Source organism: Strix aluco, chromosome 2, assembly GCF_031877795.1.
Source record: "Strix aluco isolate bStrAlu1 chromosome 2, bStrAlu1.hap1, whole genome shotgun sequence".
Taxonomy (NCBI): domain Eukaryota; kingdom Metazoa; phylum Chordata; class Aves; order Strigiformes; family Strigidae; genus Strix; species Strix aluco.
Window position 1 is genome coordinate 43214843 of NC_133932.1, and position 14459 is coordinate 43229301.

Sequence of the window (14459 nt, forward strand, 5' to 3'; positions counted from 1 at the left end):
AGAGATAAGCCATGTACCAAACCCATAGGCACAAAGAGGAGAAGACGTCTATCCCTTTCTGTTTTCCTTTTATTTTTCCTTGTAGAACAGGGTGCAGAGCTTAACTCCATAATAATGAGATCCTAATATAACCTTCCATCTGGCCACTAACGGTAGTGCATCCTTCAGTGAAGCCAATCTACTGATGACTCATGTGTCTTGGTGCAAGAGCCTGGTGGGGGGGGAACAAACCACAAAACGCAGGTATCTTGATCTATTTAAAACCTCCTGGAAGAAAAAGCTTTCAGAGGGAAAGTAGGAAGATGACAGCCTAGCCTGACTCAGCCTCATCTGCTCCCTTCCACCAAGCACTGACCACAGCGTGCCCTTTGCAGCAGCCCAAGGGGCTCGTGCGCTGGGGAGAAGGCTGAGGAGAAACGCAACGCATCCAGCACGAGGGACTGCACCAGGTGGGTCTAGTTCGAGTGGGTATCAAGATACTGATTTCAGACTTTTAATCTGCTCCTGGGCAGAAAGGGATATGGCAGCCCACTTTTGGAGGGGAATGGAGAATCCTTACGGTGCCAGAGGCAGATACAATTCCTGAAATGCACACATAATCCAGCACAGACCTGCCGTCCATCCAGGACAGCAGTCAGCAGCCAAAGCAGCCTTTGGAAGGCTGTTCTTCCCATGGAACTCATGCCCATCCCCAATGCCCTTATTTTTATACACATATATATACACATATATACATTCCTTGAGACAAAAGCTCAGCTTCTGCTCCCCCCCCGCCCCTCACCATTTGCTCTCCTCTTCCTTTGGATACACAAAAATAAGAGTTGACTCATAAACTATAATGACACATACTGGGCACTTCTATATAGTAACTGATGCATCCCATGAGCAACGTCCTTGAGACTCCTTGCCTGTAACATACCTTCTGCTGTAATCAATTTGTAAGTGCAAACTGTTCTGAATCTCATTATTTATTACTCTTCTAATGTCTGCCTTACTGTATATTGAATCCATTTCATTTAAGCGAGCTAAAAATGACAACCACTTCTCACAGTGCATGTGTATAATCCCCTGGTTTGTGCACGGTTACGGTAGTTTAGCAAGTTCTCCTTTTGTTCATGTGTGGCTTGGAGATAAAGCCACTTATCAAGGTATTTGACATCATAAACATACTTTTACGTTAGACTGATGTCATTTGTCATGATTACTTACAAGTATCAGAATCCCTTTACAGGAGCAGACTAAAGGTTTGCTGAACTCAGGATCCAATCAGGAGCACTTAAAACGATCCTGTCCTTCAAAAGAAAATGTAACTCCTAATAACAAACCTAATTGTATTATATAGAGCGACTCATGGAAATTTTTCCCAATTCAGCATCTACCATACAAAATCTGCGTGTTAAGACTCTGCAATCTCATCTTTGCTTACTGCAATGTCAGGTGCTAGCATTTACATAATTGCCTGACCACCCTACCTTTTAGGCCAAGTTGTTTCCCACAGCAGCCAACAGCAAAATCCCATCCCTTGTCCTTTGCATGAGAAACATGTCCCTGGTTTTATCCATTGTTTTTCCCCGCCCTGCGTCACAGGATGGCTTTCTTGATCCCAAGAGCCTCGATCCTCTCCCCTGACCTTGAAAAAGGGGAACTCGAAAGCAGCTCCCAGGTGGGAGGCAGCAGTGTCTCTTCTGCTGGTGTGTCTCAGCAGTTTTTGCTACGGCTGAACTGGGATTACCCAGGCTGCTGCCAGCCATGTGGCCGGGCGCCCACATGGGAGCCATGTGCAGTTCAGCAACTTCGGGTTAGTCACTCGGGCAGGGCAAATCCTTGAGTCACAGTATCATCCTGCCTCCTCTCTTACCCAAAGCTTTACTTGTAAGGAAATGCCACCTTTGCTGCCAAATAGCGCTAGTTCTTAGCTGCTCTTTCAGTGAAACTTTTCTCATCTTTCTTTAGGATGCAAAGCAAATGGATGCAATATTCATGGTGATACTGCACTGATGTAATACTATTTTTCTAATGTTACTCATGGCCTAAATCAGCACCACATTGTCTCTTGAGCAACATTTAAACAGTATTGTCTAAATCTGTACCAGAAGTTACCGGGAGTTCAAAAGGAGTGCTGCTGAAACTGCGTTGGCTGCTTTTGTCTGAGGTTTTACCAGCACTGCCGAGCAGAGGTTGTAATGAGGTTTTCAGATGGCTGAGCGCCAGGCAGAAGGGAGCCAGGCAGAACAGGTTCTCCCTCTCACCCTCACCTTCAGGAGAACAGAACTTCACCATCCAGCATAAGGCATGGCATCTTTTGCATTACATTAGTTAAGACTACAGCAAGGCTGTTAGGAAACCAGGGTAATCCCTCTCCTTCTTCCTGACTTTTTTTTCCTGGCGTCTTCCCAAGGGGGGAGGGGAAGAGGAGTTAAAAACATTACTAAAAGAACAAGCATCGCCAAGCTAAAAATCATCTGGCCTTACAAAGTTCTTCTTTACCCTAGAAGGGAAAACCTTCTAAAATATGTATTTTTAAACATACACGTATGCTGATTGTTTTAACTACACAAACATCTGCCAACTAGTACCATGTCTGCAGTGCTCATGCTTTACCACAATGTTCTAACAGTTGGGCTGAAAACCAAATTGCTACAGGATATCAAAATTTAAGCAAAAATATCCTTAAAGGGGAGAGAGGTTATTCTCTTATCTTTTTAAATGAAAAAACCCCACCAAACAAGCCCTAAATTGGATGGCAATAATACAAAGTGACATTTCAGTATAAAGAGATGTCTACAAACTTGGCATTTCAGTGCCTGAGAAGAAAACTTCATACGTTATGGAAGGACGTATATATTTATTAAATGGTTATCCTGCAATATGCACACATTGTATTGTAATCAGTAAGTACACTTTTAATATTAGAACATGATATAGACACCCAATTCCAAGGCACATTACTTCAGAAAATGAAAAAAAAAAAATGCAGAGAGAAAGAAATCAATACAATTTCGGTAATGCAAAACCAATAAATTCCTAGTATCCAAGGAGGATTACAGAGGAAAGTATGTAATGGAAGAGATGGGGAGGCAAGTATCCCAGAGCTATTCGGAGGGAGAGCAAAGAGCTCCCCACAGCACATTAAGATACTTCCCGAAAAAAGCAGGAGTCATTCCTAGGCTTTGCTCCAACCTCCATGAATCGCTGCCTGCAAAGTAACCGTGGCTCAATCTTCTCAGATTCTGTTAGAGGGGCACTGACCTTCACACCAGCATTCACACAGAGCAACTGGACTGTCCGGTTGGGAACAGCTTGCCAAAACTCGGGCCATGTATGGTGTGCAGTTAATACGGTCATTCATCCATTTTAGATACGCCGAGTTATCATCACTGCCTAATTGCTCCCTTTGGGGAATAAAAATTAAAAAAAAAGAAGCCACAAAAAAATCCCTCTCTTGCACATGCAGAGATTTCTGTGTCCAGTAAGGCAGCTCTGGAAATAACTTAGAAGAACAACAGAAGAATTCCAGAAGTTAAATATAGCATTTAATTAAAGAAATGTAAATCATACCAAAAAGTTTAAGTCACTTTTAGTTAATACATTTGCATTTATTTTAGAATATACTCTACATCTGAGTAAAAAAGTTTTAAATAAACTCCAGTACATGTACAACTGTGGGACCTGCCATCTGTCCCGCGACAGAGGGATGCTCGTTAGCCCACTGGGTTCCCTCCCGGGTAACAGAAGCAATTTTATGCCAGTTTTGTTATGTTCATCGGCTTGTGCAGAGCCTCCTCTCCGCCAGCTGCGCCACCACCTCGCACACGACGGGTTCGGCCTCCCCGCCCGGGGACTCACAGCAACCGCTCGCCCCAGACCGTACGATAAAAATAAAAAAACAAAAGGGGGGGGGAATAATTAATAGACTAGTATCGATTAATTTACATCTCTCTCTCGCTTGTGCGTTGGTAGAAAACCCGGCTGCAGTCCTGAGGGCGCAGGGCAGCCTCGGCCCCGGGGACGCGCCGCTCCCGCTGCCGGTGGTGGTGCCGGTGGCGGGCCGGGCGCCCACATCCCCCGCTCCGCTCCCCGCCGGCGCTCACTGCCCCCAGCTGCTGAACCCGATCTCCTGCTTGTATCTGTTGGTGAGGACGTTGGCCTTGCGGGTGAGCTTGGAGAGAACTGAGTGGAGCCCGCTGAGGTGGTAGTGGAACTGCTGCTCCAGGTCCTCCTCCCCCTCGTCCTCCTCGGCGGGCCCGCCGCCCAGCTTGTCCTTCTTGCGGGCCGCCGCCTCCTCGCCGGCCGGCGGCTGCACCACGCCCCACTCGATGTCGTTGCGGATGGACTTGAGCAGCATATAGTGGCTGTACATGTCCCTGCGGGAGAAGTAGGCGCCGGGGTCGCCGGGCGGCAGGGCGGCCTCCCGCGGCGGGCAGACGGCTCCCGCCGCGTCCAGCTCCTCCAGCAGCAGCGGCACGTCCCGCAGCAGGCTGGGCACCATCACCGTCTGGTCCATGTTGTTGACGGCGCCGATGAAGCGGTTCATGGCGTTGAAGAGGGAGTACTTCTGGCTGTACGAGTCGCAGATCTGCATCATGCCGGCGGGATGGCGGGAGCGAGCAGCGGGGCGGCTCGGACCGCGGGGCTCCTCCGGCGGCGACCTCCTCCTCCTCGCTGGCGGCACCGGCCGCCCTCCGCCGCCGGCTGGCCTCGCCGGCTGCTGCTGCGAGCAGAGTCCTGCTGGGAGGCGGTGGCAACAGGCGCCGGTTAGGGGCTGCTCGCCCTCCCTCCAGTCCGCCCTCCCGCCGCCGCCTTTATCCACGACCCCGTCTCCTTTTTCAGGCTTCCCCTCCCCGTCCCCGCTCTTCCGCCCCCCTCCCCCGGCCGGCCTCCCGCGGCGCCCCGTGCAGCCGCCGGGGCTTGCTGCTGCTGCTCCCCTCCGTGCAAAAAGAGGCAAAACGGAAAAAAAACCCAAACAACCAGCAAAAAACCGCAAAACAACAAACCCCTCTACTCCTTCCGGACGCCGCGCGTGGCGTGGGGCTGGGGCGCTGCCGGGGGGAACGCAGCCCCACGCCACGCAGGTTAATTATTCAAGCGCCCCCCCGGCCGTCGCCAGCCCTCCGAGGCACTGAGCCGCCGCGGGGGATGCACCCACCGTGGTCCGCAGCCGCTCACCGCCGCGCCGTCAGCCCGCCGCCGCCCGTGGCTGCGCTCCCATCCCCGGCGCGGTATTTATAGCCCGTATCTTAAAACAAGGTGTTCCCCAGTGCCACCCCCCGCGCCGGCACGCCAGATAAAGGCGGCGGGCGGCGGCCGCGCCGCGCCGGCTCCGCCTCTCGCCCCGCACCGGGGGAGGGCACCGCCGCGGGGAGGGCGCCGGGACCGGCCGGGTCGGGGGCACAGCCAGCCCCGCGGCCATCCCGCTCCCCGAGCAGGGCCCGGCGGCGCGGGGGAGCCGGGGTGTCCGTGTCCTCCCCCTGCCCCCCCCCCCGCCGCCCCGAGAGAAGGGACGGGCGGCTGCAAAACCCCCCAGCCCTGCCGGGCGCCGATAACGGCCTCCCCGGGCGGGGGACGGCAGCGAGGGGCACGGCGCCGTGACCGAGCGGCACTTCCACACCGCCCCCCGCCCGCCTCAGCGCCGGGGCAGGCGGCCCGAGCCGGTGGGCGCCGGCGGCAGCAGCCCCCCCTCGTCCCCGTCCCCATTCCCTTTCCCCGGGCGGGTGGGGGAGCGGGAGGCGCGGCCACGCCGGGGCGGGGCGGGGGACAGTGATTGACAGGGCAGGCGGCGGGGACACGCGGGCCCCGCGTGCTCCGCGCGTTCGCCCTGGCCGCCTATTGGCTGCCGGCCGCTCGGCGAGCGTGACTGCCGCGCCGCCCGCCCCCCCCAGCTCCGCGTGCCGCGGCGCAGTCAGAGGGCCAGCAGGGAGGGCGCCGGGGCCGCGGGGCCCGGCGGCGTTCGGCCAAGCTCAGGCCACCGCCTGCCCGCAGCCCGCCGAGGAGCCGCGGCTCCCCGCCGCCTCCCGCCCCGAGGGCAGGGGGGGTGGGGTGTGGGGGGGGCGCTCCTCCTCGGGCGGCCTTTGTCTGCCGGCCGGGGCAGCCTGGCAGCGGCCGCGGGGCGGCCGGCATCACCCCACAGCCTCACCTCCGGGCCCAGCCAATCGGCGGCCCGCCCGGCGCCCGGCTCCGCCGCCCCCTGCCAATCAGCGAGCCGCGGCAGCGGCCAATCGGAAACGGCGGCCCCCTCCCACACAGCCCCGTCCGCCGGCTCGCGCGGCCCTGGCAACGGGCGGGTGGGCTGGCAGGGCCGCCGTGGGTCACGTGGGGCAGAACGGCCGGGGGAGGGGGAGCCGCGCGCGGAGGGGGGGGGGGGGGGCGAAATGTTGAGCGCGTTGCCGTGGCAACGGATGAACCAACACCCGCAGGTGGGGGCCCCGCCGTTGCCGCCCCTCCCGCCGCCGGGGCGAGCCCGCGGCCGCGGCCCGGAAGGGCGCGGGGAGGCGCCCGCGGCCCCGGCAGCGGCGCGGAGGTGTGCGGGGCTCGGCCTCACCCGCGGCGGCGGCTCGGCCTGAGGCGAGGCGGGGGACCCCGCGCTTCCCTAGCGTCTGCCCGCGGCGGCGGCTCGGCCTGCCGTCCTTCCCGTGCCGGCCGCCCGTCTGCTCGCCACGGCCTCTCTAGCCCCCGGCTGCCTCAGGCCTCCGCCCCAGGCCCCAGCCCGAAGGGAGGAGGCCGGTTCCCTGTGGGGGGTGTGATCGCAGCCGGGAGCCCTTCGCGAGCGGCACAGGCGCCGCAAATGCTTGCGGTTAAGCAGAGATACCGGCTGGTGTAAAATTACGATCTGTTCGCAGATAATTCACTGCGGGGGAAAAAAAAAAAAAAGAAGAAGAAAATAATCTCGCCAGGCCAGAAAATTGGCCACAAGATACACTTGCATCTTTATATAGACACACTGTGTCATTAATACACCATTAGCAGTTTTGCTGCCTTTAGTTGAAATACAGCGTGTGCTGAACATGGAATAAATCAGAAAGAGAGATAAATCTCTAGGAACAAGAGAAAGTGGTTTATTGTCCAACTTTCCCATCCAAATTAAAATTAAACGTCTGAGCAAATTAAAACTTAAGACTTTACCTGTGGTTATAACACCCTGGCTGGGGAGGCAGAACCCAGCTCGAAGCTGAAAACGGGATGTATGTGGTCGTAGCAAAAGCACCAGGCGAGGAAGCCTGGTGTTTTCTGTCAGTGTGATGATACTGTACAAATTAGGACCTGAACATAAAATCATTTTGACCCCCGCCTGCCCTCTTCGTTTCCCAAAATGTACAGCCACACGGTCTGCTTCCGCCTTCAACTGTAAATGTTACCTCATTTTAGCGTAGCGCTAATGCAGTGCTGTAGCCTGTGCAGGCATGTGTCTAACCCATTAGGCTGAGATAGATCAAGTCAAGTCAAACTTCACAGCATAAGGCAATCGGCTTTTTTTTTTTTTAACTTCCTTATGTTCTGATCGATTTTGATATGCAGTGTAAATGTCTCTGGTATGTATAATGTATATCATTAACACAAGCCTGACTATGTTTGATTGCTCTTTGGTTGGAACGAAAGAAAGGAGCATATATTTCTAACTCCAGTGGTATGTAATTGTGATGGCCGTCCACAGGAGAGAAAAAGAAACAGCACTTTTCCCCCTCCCATTAGAAAAGAGGATCCCATTTGTGGCACAAACTTTTATATGCAAGCTGCATTTGTTTAAAATATTTCCTCTTCAGAATGATCTGATTATCGTGGCCGTGCAGCACCTGGAAGGGGAATCAGCTGGAAACCCCTTATCTCGTGTCCTGAGCAATGAGGAAGCTTGCACATTTGCTATCTGGCAGTCCAAGAAGGTGTAAACACTTACCTTCGCCCAGCACAGGGTCCTGGATAAGGGGAAACCAAAACGACAATATGCAACAGTAGTCTTTATCCTCAACCGGATGGAGTGCTCCTGACCTACAAGCCTAGCAGTGTGTGGGTGAAAACACCTTTCCACTTGAATAGATTTGGTACCACTATTCAGGAAAGGAGTCACATCTAAGTTACTCTGTTGGCTAAAAACCTTTAATTTTCCCTGAAATGAACGAGAGCTGGTGGTGTTCAGCCCTTTCTGGACATGGGCCTTCTTTCTGTGGCCAACTCCTGAAGAAGAACAGGGATGAACTATTGTTATTACTATTTAGCTATTACTGTCACTGAGCTATTACTAGTATTAACTAGTTCACTTAGCTGTTCACCAGTATTTAGCCACAGTAGCACTGAAGTTAGTGCTACAAAGGCTAGTTGTAGGAACAATGCTGCCGAGGTCCTGTCTCCTCTGGCGACATTAGCAGCTGCGCAATATTTTTCAAGAAAAGACAGATGATTCTGTCAACTTGTGTGGGTTTTCATATACCATTTGCAAGGCCTATCTAAATTCTCTCTTCAGTAGCAACAGGATAACAAACCGTCTTTGTTAACAGTTTTCCCAGGACGCATGCTGGCACAAAATAGGTGCCACTGGCACGTTGCAGACCAGCGATGGCTACATTTTGGTGGTTAGGAAGTTGTTCCGCTGCAGTGTTTGCAAAACAAGATGAGATCTTGTGTGGGCGAAAAGTGATAAATATGTGCAAATATTTAGTGTTGCATTCTGCAGCCTGGGAACACCATTTGGGCCGGCCTTGTAAGAGCAACATCTCTTGGGAATTTCACTTCCTCATGTAATTTGTTGTCGATGTGACATGGCAGATTAGAGTTCAGCCTTGGAAACTGTGAGTCCTTTCCTTCTATTCCTATTTGACATACATTTTTGCTCAAACTTGTGAACTGCTTCCATCATTTTGGGTGGCAGTACAGATGCACGCATTTAACACTTCTCTCTCCTCCTTTCTCTTTCTGAAACTGAGTCCAGTTGTACCAAACTCTGAACTGAGGAAACCCATCATTTCTCATCCAGAAGGAATGTATGTAAATTTATCATCTTAATTGATGCCTCTCCATGAGTTTTATATAATCAGCCCTTGTAGCTTAACGTGCTAATGAACAGGGTAAGTAGAAATCTAATAGGTTAAAGGAATGCAGACCAATTTGTCTGAGTCCTGCCGAGATCTGCGGTATAACTTTGGCAAAGATTTACTCATCTTCTATCTTTCACTTAGCCACTTTTTACTTCTGTTTCTGTTAGTCCTCTGCAAGTGGAGTAATTCTCCAGCACAGATGGAAACCTCTGGGAAGGCATGCAGAGGGGTCAGGAAGAGGACGTTTGGAGAAGGGAGCGGCAATCGTAAATCCCCTTTCCCTCTGGCACACATGCAAATCTGAGCGAGACCGCACGCTGCCAGAAGCGGCACAACAAGGGCTCGGCGGCGTTGCGTCTCGGTGCAGAGGAGCAGTGTTTCGTGTGCATGGTGAAAAGCATGGGAGTTCAGCAGAAGCTCTGCTGGGAGCAGTGCGGGGCAGGGAGGTGGCTGTCTCAGGCGATTCCCGTGAAGCCTCTCCGAGTCACCTGGCTCTGCAGGTTGCAGCTGGGTCTCTCCAGGCCCGCCAAGTCCTCTCTTCCTCAGAAGCATTCCTGGGAATCATCATGAGTTCAGCTGCAATTTGTTCGCCAGTCACTGTGTATTTTCAGGGCCTGGGATCCCTCCCAGGCAGCGCTCAGCTAGCACCAGGGGGTCAAAACAGGCTGGGAACAACCCCCAAAGGAACCAATGGAATAAATGCTGCCACGGCATTGTACGCACGGTGCATCCCTCTACCCTACCTTTTGCCAGCCTCATCCGTTTCCTGGAAGCTGGCCGGAGCAGGCACCGTGCCTGTGCCCAGGACAACGGTGGCCCTTTTCAAATGGCTCCTTAGCGCTGCCATAATAAGCCTGATAAATAAAACATGGCTTGCAGACATGGATTTACTGGAGAGGGCTAGGGGTGCTGTAGCTCCCTCATTAGTATCTCCCGGTGCAGCGTGTGTGCTCCTCATTATGTGGCACAGCGGCAGTTGTCTAGTCATCCACGATGAGGCTGCAGCCACTCCAAGGATGTGCCAGGGATCCCAGGGACTTTTTTTTCCTCCTGTGTTAATAATAGGAATTTACAAGAAAAAAAAAAAAAGACCTTGATTATGAAGAGGATGAAGGGGGGAAGACTGCAGCATTGAGTGTGATTTTCTCTCCCTTGCATATCTATAAATCAGCAGCAAATGCAGAGAAATCCATATAGCCATGCTAATATGGAATTGGCATGAGTAGGATCAAGACCTCTGGACTGCACAAACTCGTTTTTTTGGCAGCTTTGTTTCCCTTTAGTCTAAAACGCTGCTTGTAAACTCTTGGCCAAACTATAAACTTCACCCTCTTCAACCCATTTTTCTTCTTCTCTTTAAGGGAAAAGAATCAGTTTGGCCAATTTCACATCCCTCAAAGCTGGGGACTTGGGAATCTGGGTTAATCTGAAGAGGGTTTGTGGAGGCTTGATCCAGCTTTTCTTTCTGACCATCATTTAAATCCCTCCTACCTCCTGCATACAAGTTGCAACTGCATCATCGTAGTAACCCTGTGACCGAGAGGCACAAGAGTCTCCTCTGAGACTGTAATCTCACTCTAAACAGCTCTCTGGCGGGTGCTCCTGAGTGGTGATACATCATGCAATTTTCTCCTTTAGAGGCTTGCGGTGTCATCTCAACCATGATCCCTGCCCTGCCTGGCCAGTGCTGGGAAGGCAAAAGCCCGGGGCCGGCCTGGGAGCGGGTTCCTGGTGCAGCACCGCATGGCTGGGGCACATGTGGGGTCGTGAACAGCATTAGCAAAATCTGCCCCTTCCTCTGTGCCACCCTGCCTGTGCTCTGGCAGAAAAGATACCTGTTTAGGATGGCAGGAGATTTTACTGGCATAGCAAAATAATCCTCAATAAACTCGTGACTTTCTGTAACGGTATTTAATATGCAGATAGCCAAACGAATGCCACCATGATATATATTTATGGACAAATATTATATATTAAGCCCTGATTTATACATTTGAGCATAATACCTGGGGCTCTGAGGAGAGCCTTTAATCTCTGTCAGCGAGGCAGCACGCATGCTAAAACACCGAGTAAATCTGCACGGGAGCAGTGAACCGAGTGCAGCATATATCAGAGTTCTTCCGCCTGATAAAATTAAATACACAAGACCACCTTTCTGTGACATTAACGGTTTGATACGCAGGGGCTGACATCAGGAAATACCGATCTGCGCTTCCCACTCTGACTATACCCTGCAGCGTTCCTGCTGCTTCTGCCGTCCCCATCCCAACACGTGGGAAGGGTGCCACCTCAGGCTCCCAGGAGAAGTTTCTGGGTGAAGGAAGGTCCCTGCCTGCGACTTTCCCCCTTTCCTCCCATCACCCCATCGCTGCACCTTGCCTTCCCTGTGACCGCCTGGGTGCAGCCAGGGGGGTGCCGGCGCCCTATTTCCCCTTTGTCAGCACGTGTGGTAAGGTGAGCATCGTCTCAGCATGGCGTTCTGCATTTAATAATCTCACCAGCTCAACTGTTTTTATCTGAATCTCCCTTCTGAACTGATAAATCTAAATTGCACATTTTCTAAACCGCTTAGCTTAGGGGTAAATCTTGCAGGTATCCTCAAATGACTAGCTGGTGTCTTCTGCACCTGTCTAGCACCATCTACTGTAGCTTTTTTATACTGTTTTTCTCTCCCTTCCCGTTCCTGCAGGAGCTGCCTTCATCTCGAGGAGTTTGTGGAAGAACGGGAGCTCTGGTTTTGTTTGAAAGGCCCAGGGCTGACATGATGGTGAAAAAAATACAGTACACTTTCACCCTATAGATTGTATTTCCTCATTTTACACCAGTGACCTGATTTCAGTGCCTAGATTGCTGTTGATAAATTTTATCACTTCTCAGTGCTCAGAAAGAGAACATGGAGCAGAATAAAGGTGGCCCACCTTCACTAAAACTTTCTGTGCTAGCTGGTGGAACAAGAATTAGGGACGTGGCAGGATGAGGTGCTGGAGCAGAGCTTTATGTGGAGAGAAGAGAGCCTGCATGGGAACAAGTCTTCTGGCTGCTGCCAGAAGATGCCAAGGAGGAGACATTGTCTTGGATTTCTACCCCCTGATGGGGTGGTACTAGAAGCAGCAGGATTTCCCTGCGAAAATCCTACCTCTTCTTGTTACATTCACTATTAAAAGGGAAGCTGCTCTGAAAGAATATCCTACTTTTCCCAGCTCTGCAGTTCAGAGCTGACATGGAGGCGTTACGTGTCCTTATTATATGCACTTCTATTACAGTGTGGTTTTGGCTGGAGGATGTTGTATGGTTAAAGACGACTATTACAACCAAAAATAGAACCAGAGCTTTCCAATTGCTATGGCTATTATGGATTTGTATGATTAATACTTAGTTGCTTTACGAAAAGCACCAAAAGCTGGAAGTCAAAATCAGAACAAAGTTGTGCTAAGGATTGCACATGGTTTTTCTTTTTCTTTTTTTTTTTTTTTTATAAACTGTTCATAATGAGTATTTCTGTAGGTGACAGATTAACATAAAAATACTGCCAGTCTGTTCCAGGGTTGTAAAACACAAAACAAGGTACATCATACTTTTTTTTTTTTTTTGGTTATTGAAACTCAAATTATCTGTTTGAAACTAATTTGTTTCAATGGCAAGTAGCATATTTTTCCACAGTCCTTGTGAAAACTGGAAAAGAGGTAGATTTGTCAGCTTAGCCTATGAAGTTCTGTGGCAAATCTGCAAACCAAAAAACCACAGGGTTTTGTTCTGGCTTTGTTTCCTGATGAAGTTCTGAAAAGATCTAAATTAAATCCATGCTCTAGCCATATGTGTAATTTTGTTCTACTGGAATAGCTTATATCTGTCAGTGAATTTCTCCATGCTCCCAGCACTGTGTAAGGGGTGATACAAGAGCCTGAAGATTACTCTCTCCAGTAGTACCATGCGTTCGCGAGCTTAAAATTACTACAACAGCATTTTTTCATTTACATGGATGGAGAGAATCTGTTTTTGCAGTAAATTTGTATTTCAAAGCAGATTTCTGTGTCCATCATTATTGGTGGTTTACAAGATTTCTCTTTTTTTCCTCTCCATTTGGGGATGTGGGAGCAAATGAAATAAACCCATCATAAAAAATAATTTTGTCCAGGTGGAACATAAATCAGCCAAAAAAATATTATTCTACATGGCAAATAAAAAGCATATGCTGTATTATTTAAAGCACAGCCTCCATATTCACATACAAAATTAATGCTACAGTGGGAGGTAAATCTGATGGAGGCAGACAATGAAAATATTAGGAGTAAAACATGATGCCAGGAACAATTCAAGCAGAGCCACTTGCAGGGTCATGGTCATATTCCATTTCAAATGGGCATGGAAATACAGTGTGGGTTATTCTTCTCCAGAGATGCACAGATAATAAGCACCTGCTCCCCATGTCTACTCTTCCCTTTTAACTGTTGATTTATTGGATGTTTCTGAAAGCTGTGGTCAGGCTTGTGAGGGATATATAACGTGGTGCCTGCAGGAAGAAATGGGAGAGGGCAGACGAGCTGCCACACTCCCTGTCACTACCGTGAGTTGAAGGCCTGAGCGGGGTTCAGAGAAAAAGCTGATTCCTCTCCGGCTTCCAAGCGAAAGGATGTTACTGAAAGGTAAATCAGCAGTCTCCCTGTACTCGCTGTGCCTGGGTCACACCTAGGAAAGTCAGTAAAAAATCCTAAACTATGTTCCTCGCCTCAGAGTAAGTGGTGGGTTCAGAGGAGACACGTACAGCGTTCGGCAGTCTAAGGCACCAAAAGGGATCTTTTCCATCACTGGATATTTGACTTCCACAGCATCAAGGAAACTACTGGAATATATATCTATATATCTGTAAAACATATTATTACATTTGCTTTAAGGTCATTTGCAGAACAGCGTTAGGAATTGAAACTTCTTACATGTATAAGAAGGTACGTACCACATGCTACTACTCCATACTACATTGGACACAGTACCACCAGCAAATTTTTTATACTCCTAGTTCTCCCAGGGTCAGGGGTGGTTTCACTTTGTTCCTCCTGTAACCTGACAAACAGCCTCAGTAAATAAGGGATGAACATAATCTTCAGATAATGTTGGGACACTATGAAAAGACTTTGAATTGACAAGATTTTTTTCCATGTAATTTAATAAAGAAAAGATTGCACAGAGATCTTCCTTGAAGCAAGTTATGCTCTTTCACTACTCTCTGGTATTTTCTTCTCTGCAGCAAGAGTGGAGCTTTGCACCTACGAGGTCTTGAGATGTTCCAGACATGGGGGTCCGTGAGATTTAAATGACACTGCATGCCCATTTAGAAACAAAAGAAAGAAAATGCTGTTCAATTAAAAATGTGAATCTGGAAATGTAGGGCTATTGAGAATCATTCTGAACTGCACATTTTACGTACATGGCTAAGAAAAG

General features: G+C 50.2%; 1 protein-coding gene across 2 annotated transcripts; it reads right to left on the reverse strand.

Moving 5' to 3' along the window:
- Positions 1–2825: 2825 nt before the first annotated feature.
- MID1IP1 (MID1 interacting protein 1) lies at positions 2826–5657 on the reverse strand. 2 transcript variants are annotated; one of them, XM_074814559.1, is made up of 2 exons: positions 5147–5657; positions 2826–4728 (listed from the first exon to the last, which is right to left on the reverse strand). In XM_074814559.1, the coding sequence occupies exon 2, from the start codon at positions 4583–4585 to the stop codon at positions 4088–4090; it is 498 nt and encodes a 165-aa protein (XP_074670660.1). In that variant the 5' UTR covers positions 4586–4728; positions 5147–5657; the 3' UTR covers positions 2826–4087. The 2 variants fall into 2 exon arrangements, with proteins under 2 accessions (XP_074670660.1, XP_074670659.1); XM_074814558.1 differs by having other exon boundaries at positions 2826–4725; positions 5147–5656.
- Positions 5658–14459: the final 8802 nt, after the last annotated feature.

Bases quoted from the DNA above. Each gene is read 5' to 3' on its own strand.
- MID1IP1 (XM_074814559.1), bottom strand. From the start codon at position 4,585: ATGATGCAGATCTGCGACTCGTACAGCCAGAAGTACTCCCTCTTCAAC.